This window comes from Melospiza melodia, chromosome 19 (assembly GCF_035770615.1).
Source record: "Melospiza melodia melodia isolate bMelMel2 chromosome 19, bMelMel2.pri, whole genome shotgun sequence".
NCBI lineage: Eukaryota > Metazoa > Chordata > Aves > Passeriformes > Passerellidae > Melospiza > Melospiza melodia.
The window spans coordinates 8,412,619-8,428,580 of record NC_086212.1 but is presented as its reverse complement, the minus strand read 5'-3'; the positions used below and the strand labels follow the sequence as shown (position 1 = coordinate 8,428,580).

General features: G+C 52.7%; 1 protein-coding gene across 1 annotated transcript; it reads left to right on the top strand.

Moving 5' to 3' along the window:
- Window positions 1–3,998: 3,998 nt before the first annotated feature.
- LOC134427141 (BPI fold-containing family B member 4-like) lies at window positions 3,999–8,131 on the top strand. Its single transcript, XM_063172725.1, has 7 exons — window positions 3,999–4,090; window positions 4,985–5,420; window positions 5,854–5,958; window positions 6,394–6,540; window positions 6,816–6,879; window positions 7,502–7,562; window positions 8,112–8,131. Exons 2-7 carry the CDS (start codon window positions 5,404–5,406, stop codon window positions 8,129–8,131), a joined length of 414 nt encoding a protein of 137 aa, XP_063028795.1. The 5' UTR covers window positions 3,999–4,090; window positions 4,985–5,403.
- Window positions 8,132–15,962: the final 7,831 nt, after the last annotated feature.

Sequence of the window (15,962 nt, the reverse complement as noted above, 5' to 3'; positions counted from 1 at the left end):
GTGCACAGGGCTTGGGTTGTTTCCCTTAGCTTCATCAAGGTCTCCTTCAGCCATGTGCAGCTGGGCAGGGGGCTGTGGAAGCTGGCAGAGCTCCTGGCTTCACGCCTTGCTCTCACCTCTGTCATGGGAGAGCACAGCAGGGTTTAGGTTTCACAAACTTTTGGAGAAGGAAGTGTCATGGGGGTGAGGCCGTGCGTGCAGCCCTTCCACAGTGAGGGAGTGTGAAGCTGACCGTAAAGGCAAATATTGCAAACATTTGGACCTGTGTTTCCTTCCCCTGTGACTCCAGATTGTCATTGGGTGTGTGGCTGGAGCCAGAGAATGTCCCCAAACTCCCATGGGCCCCCATGCCACCCCTGCCACCCACAGTGGAAGCCACATCCTCCCATTGGGCCTCCTGAACTTCTGCAGCTGAGATATAGCTGTGCTGCAGGAATTCAGGATCAGACTGCCCTGGAGAGCAGCACTGTGCAATTGCTGCATTGGTGGCCAATCTGCTCTGCAGCTCCTGGTCACTGATTGTGCTCCCACCAGCAGAAACTTTTCATTTTTGTGTGTAGCCAGATTCTCAAGGCATACCCTGAGCCACATGAATTGCTGATGGGAATTGCAGTCCCCACAGCACCAGTGGTGACTTTAAAGAAAAATACAGGTGATCCAGGTCACAGCTGTGATCCAGCTCAGAGCTGGAACAGAGGTGATGGTGATCCACCCAGATGATGGTGATCCACCCAGGTGATGTCCCTCTGCCTCCTGAATAACGTGTATGAAGGAGCAGCTCATGCAGAATTTCCTTCCATAGTTTCCCCTCACCACAGGGCAGTTTCCCCACAGATGGAAAGCCCAGTTTCCCTGGGCTGCAGCCTGGTCAGAGGCTAGAGAAGCCACCCCAGCCCTGACCTCTTTGTTTGACCACAGGACACCTTGAGGAGACAGGGGCTGCACATAGAGGGGATGGAGTTTGGGGCTGAGACCTGGGGAGCAGTTCAGCAGTGACCTCCCCTCTGTGCTGGGCTGGTTTGTGTCCCATAGCTGTGCTGGGAGAGAGCATTCTCCTCCCAGGCTACTGAAAATTGACCTCACTTTCCTGAGGATCCTGAGTGTCTCTCTACACCCAACATGGCTCAGCAGCAGCTTGATGTTATCCCTGTAAACCTTGCATCCTGCCTGCATTCTTGAGCAGAAGGAAGACACGTGTGTTTTCCGTGGAACATTGTGTTTCCAACTCTTTTGTGGGTGCTTGGAAGGGTGTGGGTGTACTTTGCATTCTTGTCTCAGATTCAATAAAGGCCAGCCCTCTCTGCAGCCACAGCAGGTGCTCAAGCCTGTGGGGGTGGCCAGCTCTGGTGACAGCCCTGGGCTCAGGGCAGACCTCAGGTGGGAGGGCTGCAGCCCCCTCTGTCCACCCCCAGCTCAGGGGGTGCAGAGCTCTGCCAGCAAAGGCTGTGTCAGACCCAAATGTGTCAGACTCTTCATGGCCTGGGCCCAAAGCTCTGGGGCAGCTTGGTCATATTGGGCACCCATCACACCCTCACCTGCCCTGGGCTTCGTCCTGCGAGCACTTAGGGCCCAGGGGGGGAAAACACTCAGCAATGCCCATGAACTCTGCGTGAACCACATGAAACTTCTGCAAATTGAAGGCTCCAAAGGCACCCATTGCTCCTGGGTGAGAGGGAGTAGCTGGGACAGCTGCAGCATCACAGCCTGTGAGACTGTCTTGCCCTGGTCCAGCCCAGATCCACCCTGAAACACACATGGAACATCAAAATCAGATTTTCCTGTCATCTTTGATGCTCCTTTTCCTTTCTCCTCTATTTATTTCCCTGTTTTCTTTTATCTGGTGTCTCTCAAGCCTCCTTTAAACTGTGGAGCTCTTCCTTGGACACACAGCCAGCTCCTGCTTGCCTCTGGGGCACAGGCAGTTTTCTCAGAGCAGAGGGTGCACCACAAAGCCATGCTCTCCTTCATTTGTTTTGCAATTTGTGAGGTTTCTGTACGTAATTAGCTCATTGGGAGGTAATTGCTCACCTCTCACTGTCCTTGGACTCATTCTGCTCCATTTGATGGTGCAGAGCTGTCCTGAACCAGCCCTGGGACACTCCCCAGAGCGGGTGGGCACCACAGCCAGGGTGAGGGGTGATGCTGCTGGCCACAGCAAGGTGTGGTGCTCAGGCTGCTGCAGGGGTCACACTTCACAGCCAGCAAAAGGGAGCTGTCCCTGCTCCATCCTTTCCTTGGCTTTCCTCATTCCTGCAGCTCGGGTATATAAAAGCAGCTGCCAGCAGCCGTGGCCATGGGCAGCTCCACCTCGACATCAAAGGGTCCAGGTAAGTGGCACTGAGGGACCGTGGCCACCGTGCCAGCTCCATCAGGCGACCTACAGCACAGAATAACTCAGCTTGAAATGCAGGAATTTTAATGATGCTTTCCTTTGATTTCTGTAGCAGCATTTAATCATTTATGAAAATTAATTTTTAAAGCTAGCAGAGCTCTTGCTTGTTAAATTCCACGTTTATTCCCGTTGTTGTTAAGTTTGTGATAATGACTAAGCTGGCAGAAAGGACTGGGAGTTTTTTCATGATCTTGGTGACCAGAATTCAGAGCAATTTTCAGCTCTCCAGACCTCATCTCAGCTGGTGTAAAATAAGTGTTTATCTGCAAAGCCAGACGTGCCTTTTGCATGTGCAAGATGCTTGGCTCACTGAAATGTGCATGACCGAGGAGCAGCACCCTGGCAGATATTGTTAATAACTGCAGAGATAGGTGCCTGCATGGTCACGTATTCTCTAAGAGCTCTTCTAAGAGCCCTGACATCCATTCTGGCACCCTTTTGCAATGCTGCACACGTCTTTCAGAGCCCCTCCAACAAATCCCACTGATTTTATTTGACACGATTTTCAATAGAAGCTGCTCGAGCCTCTCTCCTTCTCCCCTGTTCAATAATCACAGCTACAGGAGCTGTGCATCATTACGTGCTGATCAAAGGGAAAATGTAAAAGACAGTCGAGTGAATTAAAGTCTAATTTAATTGTGCCGAGAACTGTCATAGAGGGGGTTTTTTAAAGTATCTGGAAGAGATAAAGAAGTTGTTCAGTCTGACCTAAATAATGTTATTTCTCAGTGCTGAACCTCTGCAATCTGCACCCTGTACATTGTTTTTCTCAGAAGGGACAAGCTGAGGTGTCTGTTCAGGACATGAGCTGTGCAAGAAAATGCTCCTAGAGCTGGGACCCCTGGCAGTGCTGCAGAGAGACCATTTTCTCATTTCTTTCCATGCATAAACAAACACTCCCCAGCCTGCACTGTCACCCTGAGAAGCCCAGCTCGGGCAGGAACAGAAGGTCCTTGAAGGTACTTTCTTTTGGCTGGGGGTAGATCAAACACAGGGAAAACAGACTCTTTTCACAGCTTGAGTGGAACAAGATGAGAAAAACAAACAACCTGCCCACGGGAAAGCGAGTTTGATTCTGGCCATGCTTTGAGCTTTAATAACACAGGGTGCTCTTCACAGCAGGCAGAAGGACACAGCTGTGACACTCGTCATTTTTTATTTGGCTGTGCCCCTGTGAGTGTTCCTCTTTCAGGGCCATTTCAGAGTGGTTGGAAGCCATCCGTCTCTCTCAGTACAAGGTCCTCCTCCCTCATCTCCATCCCTCTTCCTCTCTTGAAATGGCATTTTCACTTCCCTGCAGTGTCAGGCACCCAGCTCTGCATGGAGGGAGCACAGCCAGGCGTGGAGATACCAATGGCTCTGGAGCAGTGTGGCATTGGGCTTGCACTGCTCCCTGATAGCCAGAATGGGAAAAGGGGGCTGCAGGTCAGGGCTGGGATGGAGGCATGGTGTCTGGAGGCTGTATGTCCAGGAGGAAACTCCCCGCCAGCCCAGGGCGGTGTACATGAGGGATGGAAAGCTGCACCAGAGCCCAGGCTGTCAATACCCATGTGAAACTGGTGCTTGGGCTGATGTGAGTCTTCCCACAGGTGCTGTGCCAGGACATGCCACCCTTTTGGTGTCTCATCCTTCTCGGGGCCCTCCTGTCCCCCTCCCAGGGCCTCCTCAACCTGCTGAACCCGGCACAACCCAGTGGTGGTGAGTTCAGAGATGTTCTTTGTTTCCAGGGCAGAGTCACAGCACAGTCCTGTGCCATTTTGTGCTCATGGCACGTCCCTCTGCTCATCAGGGAGCTGCCTCCTGGCAGGCCCATCTCCGTGAGGAACACAGATTTGTTCAAGGGTGCTCAGGGCTCCCTGTGAGCACCCTGAAGTGGCCAAACCAACCTTCCCTGTCAATGAAATCCTCCCAAGAGTGGAAGTCCAGTCAGTAACTGGGACTCTCTTGGTGCAGGTCTGCTTGGCACTGGTCTCATTGGTGGAAAAAGTGGGTTGCTTGGCACAGGTGCCCTTGGTGAAGGAGGGCTGCTTGGCACAGGCCTCCTGGGCAAAGGAAGTCCAATTGGAGCAGAAAGTGGAGCTCCCATTGGTGCAGGAACTGAACCCAGTGGAGGTGGAATCCTTGGCACAGGCCTCCTAGGTAAGAAAATTTGGCAAAGGGAGGGTTTGTGACCCTAACCCTAGGCAGAGCAGTAGAAGCAGCCTTGATCTAAGGCTGGTTCCAAGGAGAAAGCTGTGGAGGAAGCCATGTTGTGGCAGTTTTGTGTTCCCCTGGGGATGCTTTTTGCAGCTGCAGTGTGCCTGGAGCTCGGGGCTTTGTGGTTTGAAAACCCTAACCCTAGCTGAAACCCTAACTCTAGGCAGCAAACATTGCCTTAAGCTAAGGCTGGTTCCAAGGAAAAAGCCATGGAGGCAGCCATGTTGTGGCAGTTTTGTGTTCCCCTTGGGATGCCTTTTGCAGCTGCAGTGTGCCTGGAGCTGGGGGCTTTGTGGTTTTCAGAACCCTAACCCTAGGCAGAGCAGTAAAAGCAGCTTTGAGGAGGGTGTCTGGGTGGTGAAGGACAGGATAGTAAGGAAATTCTGTCTTTTGCAGGAGGACAGCCTGGCAGCAATGGGCTGCTTGGCACAGGCATCCTTGGTGGGAAAGGCCTCGGAGCAGGACTCCTTGGTGAAGGACTCGGCACAGGACTCCTTGGTGGAGAAGGACTGGCCACAGGAATCCTTGGTGGAGAGGGAGTTGGCACTGGAATCCTTGGTGGGAAAGGCCTTGCAACAGGCCTCCTTGGTGGGGAGGGACTTGGCAATGGTCTCCTCAACAATGGTCTCCTTGGCAATGGCCTCCTTGGCAATAACAGCCTTCTTGGAGAGACAGGTCTGCTTGGCACGGGGCTTCTTGGAAAAGGAGGTCTCCTAGGCAATGGAAGTCTGCTTGGACTCGATGGTCTTCTGGGTGAAGCAGGAGGACTGCTGGGTGCAGCAGGAGGACTGCTGGGTGGTGAAGCCCCCCAGAAGATGACACGCTTCGCCTGGTGAGTCAGAAGCCCCGTGGTGGGGCTCACTGCAGGGTGGCCCATGACATCCAGGGGATCAGACCTTCCCTCTCATACAAACCACCAGTCCCAGGCTCACAGCTCACATGAGAATCTGCCACAGGGGAACTTCCAACCAGAAATGGGAAAAGTCTTACCTGTGGGAGTCGTGTGACACTGCCATGGGCAACACAGCAGGAGGGGCAATCTCCATCTGTGGAGATGGCTGAGACTCAGGAGGATATGGCCTTGAGAAACCTGACCATGCTTTGAGATTGGCTGTTTGCAGAGCAGAAATTGGTCCTTCCCCGCCTTCACTTTTACCTGGGAATATCCACAGGTCAAACAATGAGCAGGAAGAGATGGGACTGTAGGATCTGCTCCTGCTGGTCCTGCCATCTCAAGGTGGGTTTGCCTTGGTGTCAACCCCCAGGCTGAAGGTGCTGAACCTCGAGAACGCCCGAGTGTCATGGAAGGTTCTTCGTGGGACTGAGCTTGTGCTGAACCTGTACTCGAAGCTGGTGCTCCGCTTCCCAGGGTGAGTGAGGCTGGAGGGTGAGGCCATGAGGGTGCTGGGGAGGATGGGACACTCCTGAGTGCTGGACAAACACCGAGCAACAGGCTGGTGAGAAAAGCTGTGCTGCTGACTCTCCCTGGAACCATTTCCAGCTGTCCTCACTCCACAGACGCTCACCATCCGTGGAAGCGTTCAATAAACGTGGGTATGGCTCTGGAGGACATGGTTTAGTGAACATGGCAGGGGTGCTGGGTTGATAATTGGCTTCTTGATCTTAGAGGGAAATTCCAACCTGAACAATTCTATGGTTCTGTGATCTGCTACAGGAGAAGGAGCCTGAGAGAAGTCCCTGAACTGTCCCAGCCAAGGCTCTGCTTGCAGCTCTGCCCCAGGCACTGGTCTCTGGTGCTGCTTTGACTTCCTCCATAACCTTCCACACCATTTCCTCTTTTCCAGGATTTTTCAGTTTCTGAGTGGATCCTCAGTAGAAGCAAACATCACATCACACATTGCCCTGACCCAGGACTCCCCTGGTGACCTTAAGCTGGTGCTTAAGGATTGCAGCAACCTCCTTGGTGGCTTCAGCGTCAGCCTGAGGAAGGGGTGAGCGTGGGGGTCAGTTGGGGCACTGGGGCAGAACTTCAGTCTCAAATCTGGGCACGGATTGACAGCCTAACAAGCAGATTTTGGGATTCAGATAACAAAGACCTGAGCATCTGTAATTCCTGCTGAAGCCTGGGGGAGCTCTGGGCTTGCAGCATCTCTTGTCAGAGAAGAGGAGGGGGCTCCTCTACAGAGGAGCTCAGTTTTTTCTTGATGTCAAGTCCTGGGTTTTGACAACTTCCCTGGTAATTTTTGTCTGTCTTTTCCCTCCCCAGCCTCCTCACCAATCTGGTGAGCAGCTTGCTGAACAAGTCTCTTAAGTCCCTCGTCCCTGCGCTGGTGAGTGTCTGAATATTCTTTGCTGTGAAGTTGCATTTCAGCTGCAGTCAGTGCTCCTGCCAGAACTGCCTGGTAGATTTACACACACACAGAATCACAGAACAGTTTGGATTGGAAAGGACCTCAAAGGTTAATTAGTTCCAATCCCCCTGCCCTCGGCAGGGACAATATCCATTTCATATATATATATATATATATATATATATATATATGTGATGCACGGATACATACCTGCAGCCCATAAGTGAGTTACAGAAAATTGCTGGTCTTCCTCACAGTCAGAATTTATTTGTTAAGAGTAATTTCAATTTCATCATGTGATGTTATGGGGTAATTTATACTCAGCTGTTCCCTGTGGGACTGAACAGAAGCAACAGCGCAGTTTAGAGCAAAGTGGCCTTTTAGAGGATCTTTTACCTTGTTCAGTAGAACCTGTGCCATTTTAAGAAGGGTGCTGAGCAAATCACATAGTTCTTTTTCCATGGGAGAACTATGCTCTAGGATGAAATCAGGATGTTTGTCCCATCCTGATTTAAATCTGTGGAACTCAAGTGGTGCTGGGGAATGTGCTGCTGCACCCACAGTGCTCTCACCAAGACTGTGCCACTTGTTGCCATTGCAGCTCTGCCCATTAGTGAACGTGTGGGTCAGCATCATCAACATTAATCTGCAATTCCTTAACCGTAAGTCATTACATTTTCTTTCCTATATTAAGTTTCAGGATGACCCTGGGGGTTTGTGTCTGGCCACCTCCACGGGCAGCAGGTGTCCTCAGGAGAGCTGGAGCTGTGCAAGCAGGGCTCTGTGCATGGAGCAGGAGCAGCTTTTCTCTGCTGGCAAAGCTGCTGTGGGTGGCACAGTCCTGGCTCACCACCACTGCCAGACACCACAGTCCTGCTCTTCTTACAGGTGTTTTTCTAACCAGGGCTAGATCCAAGCTGCTGCCAAGAGTTGGCTATGCCAGGACGCCCAGGTGCAGCCCCACAGAGCCAGAGGGCTTCCCCTCCCCAGCTCTGTTCATGTCAAACCTCACACACCATTGCTGCAGACCTGTTCTTCCCAGCATTTCCCTTGGGACGGGATCTGCACCTGAGAGCTCCAGGGTAGCATCTTTCATGGGAGCCTTTGAACCCCAGGGAGTTTGAGATCTGTAGGAAGGACAAGGAGTTTTTCCTCCTTGCTGGGCAGGACAGTGCTCTCCCAGCTCTGCCAGGTGCTCTGGGTGGGCACAGGGCTCCAGCAGGCTCAGTGACCCTCAGACAGCTCTCAGTGCCCTGACAGCCTCTCCCTCTCCCCAGGTGTCATCTCATTTGGGCTTCTGGGGAAAATCTACTCTGCCTTCTCCAAACTGCCAGTGACATCTGGGCACTATGTGGAGCTGGATCTGCAGGTAGAGCCATGTCCCATCCCATGTCCCCACACTGCTGCCCTCCCTCCACCTTCCCGTGCTCTAACACCCCCTTGTTCTTTGCAGAATTCCCCATTCCCAAGCTCCTTCATCGACTGGCTCCTTCAGAGTAAGTCCAGCCCCAGGGCTGCCACGGGGATCCCCACGGGTGTTTGTGAGCCAGAACGGGGCAGCTGAAATGGGGGACACAGTCCTGGGGAGTGGCCAGGAGTGGGGAGGGCTCTCATGGCTCTGGGGTGCAGCCAGAGCTGCCAGGTGCTGTGCATCTCTAAACAGCCCCACAGAGCACTTGCACCTCACAGGGCACGGCAGTGCTGGGGGTGTTGGGGTCACTGGTCCTCAGAGGTGGCCCCCAGCTCAGATGTGAGCAGCTTTGCTCCTGTGCAGTGCCAGGTCTGGAATACAGTAGCAAGAGAAAGTCTGTGCACTCCTACTTGTGCCCTGCACAGCCCTGGAAAAGTCACTTCACCTCTTATAAAAGGATTTAATAATATTTGCTTAATAAGAGTGAATAATGGTCCTCAGGATGCTGCGAGGATTAATTAATATTTGCAGAGGTGATTGGAAGAGCTCTCAGCTTCATATGCATGGAAAGTTAATATATAGGGAAGTGAAGGAAGAGTTGGAAGTCTTCCCAGCTTCCCCAGAGCCGTATTCCTGAGGGCACTAAATCATCTCTGCCCATAAAGCTGGGGCCTCTCAGGCCCCTGGTACAGCAGGCACTGCTGAGCCTGTTGCTGTGCTGGGGGACACTGGGGACTGTCAGGCTTTGGGCACCTGGGGAAGGGAGTGCACTGACCTGGGCGTGTCTCCCCCAGCTGCAGGTGTCAACCCCAGCATCAATCCATAGCTGCAGGACTGGCAGAGCCCTGGGTAAGGAGGATTGGCTGGCTGGGACCTGGCTCCGAGCTCTGCTGCCACCTGTGCCGGTGCCAGAACCTGGGCTGGGTGAGGAAAGCCCTGCCCCTGCTGCCTGGAGTGGGAGGTGGCAGGGGGAGCACAGGGCTGCCTGAAATCTCCACTCTGGTGTCCCTCCAGGTGCCCCTGCAGGCGATTCCCCAGGAGGAGGAGGAGGAGGGAAGGGAGGAAAACGACTCAGAAGGTGGAGAATAGACATGAAAATGGAGAAACCCAACCAGGAAAAGACTCTTTCTTCTGTTCTATGTTTCAGCCTTCTCAGATTTTGGTGTCTCTGTCCAGCCTAGAGTTATCTGTGTCAATGATACTCTGTGCCAATAATGATAAGTCAGTAATTAGCCACATTGATAATTAGCTGTGTCAGTGATCAGCCATGTTGATGACATTGTCCCTCCTGGCTGTAATGGTCACAAACCACTTGTTGTGGCACTCACTGATGAAGGGATGCCCTTGATCCCCTGGTTTTCCCTCACACCCATCCCAGCTTCACTAGGGCTGGGGTTTTGGCCAGGTAATGGCTCAGCACAGAGGGAACATTCCAGATGCTGGATGCAGACAGTCAGGCAGAGTTTGGTCACCTCAGGAATTTCATGAGGCTGCACCAACTGCCCAAATCCTTCTGAGAAGGGAAGAGAGAAAAGGGACAAATTCAATGAGCTGTAAACTCTTTGTCTTTGCTCTCCTTCTGCTTCTTGATTGGCTTACAAATTCAAAAGGGATTTTTGCTGTTTCCAGTGATTTCATACTGTTAAAAAGAGGCAAAAAAAGCCCCCAGCCTAATCCAGGCGCACACTCAGCCTATTTGTTCCCAAACAGCAACGCTTTGAACTGATCAGAGTGAATGCTATCCTGCCTTGTAATCTCCAAGTGGATTTGGACGTGCTGCATTGTGGGTGAGGTGGATTTGAGGCAGATTCACACCCTTCTGTTACTCCTTACAATAAAAATGATTTTTCTTCATCTGCATTCAGCACGTGACTTGGTTCCTTTCCAAACTGCCAAAGGATTTTTGCATTTGCAAGGGTTTTGTTATTTATCTCTCCCATCAGCTACAGGAGTAACTCACATGTGCGGAATATTGAATAGGTGAGTCTGCTGGAAAGGTGGGGAACCACAGGGGCTGCAGCTCCAGCGACAGGCCTGAGTGAAGCCCAAACCCTGCCCAGGCTGCCAGACCCCCACTCTCACAGCTTAAAGTAGCTACAGAAACATGGCCAATGTGGCAAATAAATATTCCCCTCATTTGTATTTATGCAGGTTTATTCTGCCCCTGTCCCTGAGCTGCTGGTTGTGTTAGTGTGTATTCCTGCTCGTGCCTGTTGCCAGTGAGCTGGGGCTGTTTGACATGAGCAAACACATCCCTGGGGCTCCAGGGGGACAGCTCCTCCCCAGGCTGGGGCTGGGACCCCAAGGAGGGCAGGGGCAGTACCAGCAAGCTCTTGGGCACAGGAGCCTGCTCCTGGCTGCACTGGCATCAAACCTCATGCCAGGCTGGCTGTGCCACAGCCCTGGAGCTGAATGGCTGCATGGTGAGGGGGGCCAGGGACAGATGCCCAAGCCCTGCAGCCTCCAGATCCACTGGCACAGCACTGTGTGCCACCAACCATTTCCAAGTGTCCACATTGGCTCTGCTGGGCATTCCTGGTGGGCAGCACCCACATCCTTCTCTGCCTCTGCCCAGCGTGGGTCCCTCTGCTCCTGCCCAGGGCCCCAGAGCCCCATCCAACAGGAACAGGGGAGTCCTGGTGCTGTTAGCTGAGAGTTTGCAGCCAGCATCCTCCTGGTACCACACTGCCAAGGCCAGGGCTCCTGCTCACATCTTCTGAGAGGCAAAATGTTCCCCTGAAAACCCTGGAGGTTCTCACTGCTCTTTTCCCAGGGTAATGGTGTGGCTGATGTGTCACCAGTGCCACAGGACCACAGCCCAGCCTCTCCTGCTGCTCCTTCAGTCCCTGTACCTCACCACTGTGAGCAAACCATACCCTGAGCAGCCAATGCCACCCCTGCCTGGCCAGTTAATGGCAGAGGTAACAATGCCAATGAGATGTGGGCACTGGGCACGTCTGGGCTGCACCAGAGCACCTGGCTGCAGAAACACCCACACCTGGGGGCTCAGGGAATGGGTCTTGGCTGATGATCTGTGTGTGTGCTCAGAGCACAGAGATGAAGGGCAGATGCCAGGTGCCCTTTGATGACAGTGGCAGAGCTCTGTCACACAGGGACAGGATGGGTGGCAGCGTTTGGCCCAAGCTATTGAATCTGTAATGCCTCATTGGGCACCTTCAGTTTCCAATTCCTAAGGAAGCAGAAGGAGGAGGATGAAGGAACGTGCCAAGGCTCACTTGCTGTGAATGATTGCAAAAAAAGGTGTAAATATTTCCTCAGTAACCCTAGAGCCAAAATGCCAAAGCCCAAACCTCTCCTGGTGGCACAGTGCCATCAGGCTGTGTCCCACCTCTGCTGTCACCGAGGCAGGAGTGGGCAGCCCCTGGCCACTGTGAGCCCTGTGGGGACAGCAGCAGCACCTGCACTGCTCTGACCCACCAATATTAACAAAAACAGTGCCATGGGGCATGTCCCTGCTGCTGGCACCACCCAGCCCCAGTGTGCCAGGACAAGTGGCTCTGGAGCAGCTCAGATCTTTGCCAGCTCTGGCTGCAAGGGCACTGATGGGGTTTCTCCTGAGGTTCCTCTCACCCTACTGGGTTGCCCTGTGGAGTCAGGTCTGAGCCTCTCCCAGGCTTCTGCACCCGCTGGCACCTGTGTGCTGTGCAGAGCACCCCAGGGTACTGTCAGCATTGCCACTGCTGCACCGGCTGCTGAGCGTGGCATAGGGAAAGCTTTGCCACCAACACTATAAGGGCTTTTCAAAATGGAGTTTGGATAAGAAACTGTGGGAAGAATCTTCCCTTTAATGAAATGTCAGAATGTTTCCCATTTTTAAAGGAAAGCTGGTTGTAGAATTGCCTCCTGTTTGGTTCTGATAGCTTCAACCAAAGCCTCCTACTATTACTTTTTAAACTTCCTGTAGTTAAATTACAGAAAGAAGACATTAAAAAAAAAAAAAAGAAAAGAAAAGGAGAAGGAACAGATTAAAAGACACTAAATAACCCAGAGAGCAACTTGTTTAGTCTCAAAACCCCATAATCAGTGAATCTCATTTCTGTTCCCATCACTGTCCTCATGGATGCAGGAAGGGGAGGAGGACAATCCTTTCTGGCTGTTCATTTTCACAGCAGTGTGCTGAATATTAATCACTCTCAGACCCTCTGCTGGAGGCACTGCTGCAGATTGCCCATCCTGCAGCCACTCTGTAATTCCTACATGGGATCCACAGCCGGGGTGGGCGACGGATCCCACAATGACCTCGCTCTGTGAGTGGCAAACACACCCCCAGCAGTGTCCCTGAGCACCCTGACAGCTCCATTAGACATGCCACTGTGCATCAGGCTGTTGTCATCCCTGGGGTTGCTCTCCAGGAATCAGACACCTTCCCCTCCTCCTCAATGCAAGAAGTCAATGTAAGGCAACAAAGTTGAGATTTGGGTGTTTTCAACAAAGTGTTTTCAACACTTTGCTTTTGACACCCTTGGAGCCATAACGAGAAAGCCCCAAGCCTTGTCCTTGTGCTGACAGCCCTGCCTGTCCCAGGCTGGCCACCCTGCCTGTCCCCAGGCTGGCAGCACTCCAGCCCCACGTTCCTGGTGGCAGGGGCAGCTGCCCCACACTGGCTGCTGGGGAAGGTGGCTTGGACCCAGCAGGAACAGGGACCCTGGGCAGGGACCCCTTGAAATAATTTGAAATAATTCCCTTTCACATTTCCCGGTGGAAGTTCTGCTGAAGGGGAAGAGCCCCTGCCAGGCACACAAAGCACAGAAAGCAGCGCTCTGTTTTTCACAGATACAGCTGTCCAAAGGAATTGCAGCACCTTCGCCTCACGGGAGGCATTTTAATTACTCTATTGACTCGTGCTCCTGAGAGCCCCAGACGTGTCAGAGCTCAGGCTGGGATCAGAGGGATGCAGAGAGACAGGGAGGGAATGCATGACCACCCCTGACAGCCCAGTGCTGCCCCACTGCTGCCCCACCACAGCCCCAGCTCCCTGCCCTGCACACTGAGTGGTGCTGGGCCATTCCACGCTGTCCCTGACCAGCATCAGACCATCTTCATGTCTCTGATCTGTGTCTGACTGTTAAATAACTCAGCAGCAGGGGAAAAACACTTGAAAAAAATATCTGGAAGATATAGAGCCATTAATGAAAAACATCAGAAAATAGATATCAAGTAATGACACCGCAATGAGAGCTTATTAATAGGAAAGGCTAAAGATAAAACTAATTTAAACCTGATGAGACAAGACATCTCATCTTCAGGAGAATGAGAAGTCAATAGTTGTCTGTCAGCAAAGGAAATAAATTGCTCACAAGGGAGGAGGGAAAGCTGCAGGACTGCTGGGCCCCAGAGAGCAGCAGTGGCTGTGACAGACTGAGGTACCCTCTGAATTCACAAACCCCACGGCTCGGAGCTGCCACTCACCACCTCTGTCATTGCCATGCAGGTCACAGCCCAGGAGTGCTCCAGGGAGGCACACAGACATGGAGGGAGGCTGGGGACACACAATGCCAACCTGGGGGGGCTGCAGAGCAGCTTGGGGCTGGTCTGGGGTGCACCAAGCAATGGCAATGGAGAGCTCATTGCATTTCCAGCACAGCACAGAGTTCACCATCACCTGTGGAGGAGCCTGCAGGAACAGCTGTGCCTGCCCTGCCAGAACCCAACCACTGCCAGTTTCAGAAAGGAGTGAACTGTAGAATTGTTTTTAGAAGTGGAAAACAGTTTTGAAAGCTCTTTATGTTACATTAAATCCCAAAGCTCTGTGCAAAGAGCTGGCTTCAGAAATGGTGATGAAAAACTGCTGAAGGAAAACTCCCTGAACCCCCAGCCCACAGCAGTCCCAGAGCAGGGAGGAGGAGGAGGCCTGGGGGAATGGGCTGGCAGGCACATGGAGCCTGTCTGCTGAAGTGAAAAGCCACAAGAAAAGAGGAGGAAAGCATTTCCCCTGGCACAGCCTGGCAGGCTGCTGGCATTACTCAGAGGCAATGCCTTGTCACCTGCCACCCCCTCAGCAGAGCAAGCTCCAGCTGACCTAAAGCAAACTGTGCTTACAGGCTTACATCAGGGAAAACATCCATCCTTCCCTCCACCAGCACCAGGACATGCAGAGGGAACACAGACTGCAGAGTTCGAGGCGTTCTGGGGGAGGACATGATACACCATGGCCAGCTCTGGCACTGGGAAAAGCCTGACTGCTCTGCCCAAGCTGCTTCAAAAGTTTGGAGAAGGGAGCAAATTTGGGCAGGAGAGTGTAGGCAGTGATGGGGATCAATTTTGAGGCTGTCCTTAAACCAGTAAAAGCCAGTGCTGAGCAGGGAACAGGGGCTGTGAGCACCTGCTGCTCTCGGTCCCTCCACTCCCCCAGCACAGCCAAGACCTGAGGACAAACAAGTTTGTTCTCTGATGGGGGCCAGGGGAACAAACAGGCTCTTGTTCTCCCTGCCAGCGACCTTTCTGCCAGGTGAAGCTATTTGTGTGTGCGGGTGATGTCCAGCCTCACCCACACCCTGCCAGCAGAGAGGAAAGCTCAGGCTGTGATTTACGAAATTCCGGTGTCAGGAGACACCCTCAGGGCACGGCTGCTGCTGGAAAGTAAATGTCATCCCCGCACTTCAGGTCTGCACTGGGAAACCTGATCTGCCAAAAACCTCCTGAGGTGTTTGCCCATGGGCAGGACTGACTGCAAGGGCACAGCTTTGACCTGCAGAAGGCACAGGTGTACATCAGGGAGATGGGAGGTCTGGGAGGGTTCAGGGCTCTCATCCCTGCTCAGGGTGGGAACAGAAACGTGCAAGAGCACAAACGAGGTAGGTGTCCAGCTTTCCCAATAGCTGGATTTAGGCAGCAAACCTTACAAGTGACACAGAACCTGCATCCCACCTCCAGGCCTCAAGAAAAACAACACATTCCTTCTTCCACGCAGTGCCAAAGGACTGACTCAGCCTCCAAGGTCACCGTAAGCACTTCCTAATGGATGCTTTGCTGCCTTAGAACCTCGGTCTTCATTCCCGAGGCCAATAAAAACTAAGGAGGCGAAGCAAATGGTGAGTGCTATGGCTCCCCAGGGAGCCCGTGCAGTGAGCATTATCATCACCTCCTCATCAAAATGTAAAACCCAGCTCTCCTCCTCATTAGTCTCCCACTCTTAAAATAATGATTGTAAAAGGGCCACAGCTGGCCTCAAAGCAGGATGGAGGGGGGAGGGCACACTGTGGTCTGTATTTTCCACTTGGAATAGACGCTCCTGGGGAGGTCAAAATGAGCAGGGAAAGGTGGGTGTCAGCCCTTTTTCCAGAGTGCTAGCTTGGGCCCTAATCCCAAAATGCCTGGGAATTATGAGCTGAAAGATTTGCCATAGGGCAGTTAAATTTGGCTACTGCTCAGTGGGCTTGATGAGCCAAGCATCTCGGCCTCATTGCCCATCACCTCTGAGGGCTGTTTGCTTATACATGCTGCTGCTTCCTTTGGGATGTCAACCAAACTGCTGCCTCTTCCTGAAACCCCCCTGGACCACAGACTCATCCTCACTCACAGTACAGGTTCAGGCCCTGGTTTGTGAACTTGGGCCAAATACACATTCCCATGTGGAAGCAGGAGGGCAGAGCAGCCCTGTGTGCCTGTCAGTCCCTCAGAGCCCACACAG